A 1870-nucleotide genomic window follows, 5' to 3' on the forward strand; every position below is an offset into this window, starting at 1 on the left:
ATGTACTTCCTGCGTACATCTAAACACATTGACCCTTCTAAATTGGCCGAATTTGACGGAGCCCTGCGCACCGCCCTGTCGTCGATTTGCAATGTTCAAGTGACCGACAGTGGTTGGTCCCAGGCTCAGCTGCCGGTGCGATTTGGTGGGCTGGGGTTGCTTAGCGTGGTTCAGCTGGCTCCTGTTGTTTATAATTCTTTTGCCGCTGCCACTTTCGACCTGCAGTCTTTCCTGCTCTACCGGTTTTTTCGGTGCCGCGATATTCTTCCCCCAGTGTCCGCCCCGGGAGACCGTACGCACGTCCAAATTTTGAACGAAGAATATCAAAAAAATCTTTCAAAATATGTTGTCTTCATGCAGCGACGACTTTTCCACCGCTCGTTTGTTGGCCATGTCCAGCTGTGGGTGGTTGAGATCGTGGCCCAACACCTCTGTGGGCACCAGGCTTGACGACAAGTCTGTGAGATTTGCTATTGGCTTCAGACTTGGCCTGGTCATTCAAAATAAATACACGTGCCGATGTGGCGCTGGGGCGGACGAGTTTTGGCACCACGGTTTGGTTTGTCGCCTGGGTGGGGGCCGTCAACTACGTCACTCAGCGCTAAACTAATACATTTGTCGGCTCTTCTCCAAGGCTTCAATCCCGGTTCTCAAGGAACCATCCGGCATTTCTGCGCATGATGGTAGGCGCCCGGATGGATGCACACTAATACCTTGAGAGCCGGCAGATGTTTGGCGTGGGATGTTACGGTCCCTGGCACCCTTGCCGAACGATATGTAAACCTGACAAGTAAAGAATGCGGTTTGGCCGCGGCCAGGGCAGCGGACGAGAAAATGAAAAAATATAGGAACGCCCTCCCCTCGATGGAATTCTTGTCAATATGTATCGAGGTTCTCGGCCCGATGGACCTCAATACCATTAAATTTCTTAAGGCAATATGTCAGATCAGGTGACAACAGGGAACTGTTTATCGCAACTAACCACATTTTGTGCTTGTTGCAGCGGTTCCTGCGTGTCTGTGTGCTTGAAAACATCCAACCGAATGCCGACATGTGCAATTAACGACAAATCAAAGTGTTAATCCATTTGTTACTTGATGTTTGACGGTTCAGTGTCACTCATCATGTCTTGGTTTTAACATACATACATACATACATACATACATACATACATACATACATACATACATACTTACATACATACATACATACATACATACATACATACATACATACATACATATATACATACATACATACATACATACATTCATACATACATACATACACACATACAGATTGCAAGGTCATGGCAGATTTGGAGCGCATGGGGAAGGAACTACCCATCGTTCATAAAAGATACAGCAGCGAGACCCGACATTGTGGTACAGTCTGTATCAGCAGACACTGTTAATTTAGTCGAACTGGCTGTTCTGTACGAGGCTAATATAGCAGCAAGTTACGCCATAAAAGCAGCCAAGTTTGAAGAGCCTGTTAGTGGGATGAAACAACGTTGGTTAAAGTGTTTGTTGTACGCAGTTGAAGTCGCTGCAAAAGGTGTTGTTTGGTTGTTCAGTGTAGAGCTTTTTGAAGGATTTAGGTTTTGCAGGGAAAAGACGGTCGAGTTGTATGAAGAACATAGGAGGACATAGAGCCAAACAAGCGTCTTACTGGGTATGGTTATGGGTATGGTTATGTAGGAAGAAAAGGAAATGCGAGTTTAAATAGTTAACAGCCGAGCTCGAGTGCTCGTAAGGCTTCCAATTACTCAACACTCCCAGATTCGACTTGGCGTCTCACTTGGCTCGTCGATATAACTCACATCGTTTATAGGTGAACTGTATGGCACGCCTACACAATTTTTTATTAT

The 1870-nt window shown here is 46.0% G+C and overlaps 1 protein-coding gene across 1 annotated transcript in view; it reads left to right on the top strand.

Moving 5' to 3' along the window:
• HELRODRAFT_173522 (hypothetical protein) overlaps nucleotides 1-1870 on the top strand; it is a gene marked incomplete at both ends in the record, with an annotated part of 4380 nt that continues 2510 nt past the window's right edge. The window contains 2 exons of the mRNA XM_009020129.1: nucleotides 1-99; nucleotides 688-950. Coding sequence (XP_009018377.1) covers nucleotides 1-99; nucleotides 688-950 — 362 coding nt within the window. The remainder of the gene's footprint in view (nucleotides 100-687; nucleotides 951-1870) is intronic.

The sequence above is a fragment of the Helobdella robusta genome, assembly GCF_000326865.2.
Source record: "Helobdella robusta unplaced genomic scaffold HELROscaffold_26, whole genome shotgun sequence".
Lineage (NCBI taxonomy): Eukaryota > Metazoa > Annelida > Clitellata > Rhynchobdellida > Glossiphoniidae > Helobdella > Helobdella robusta.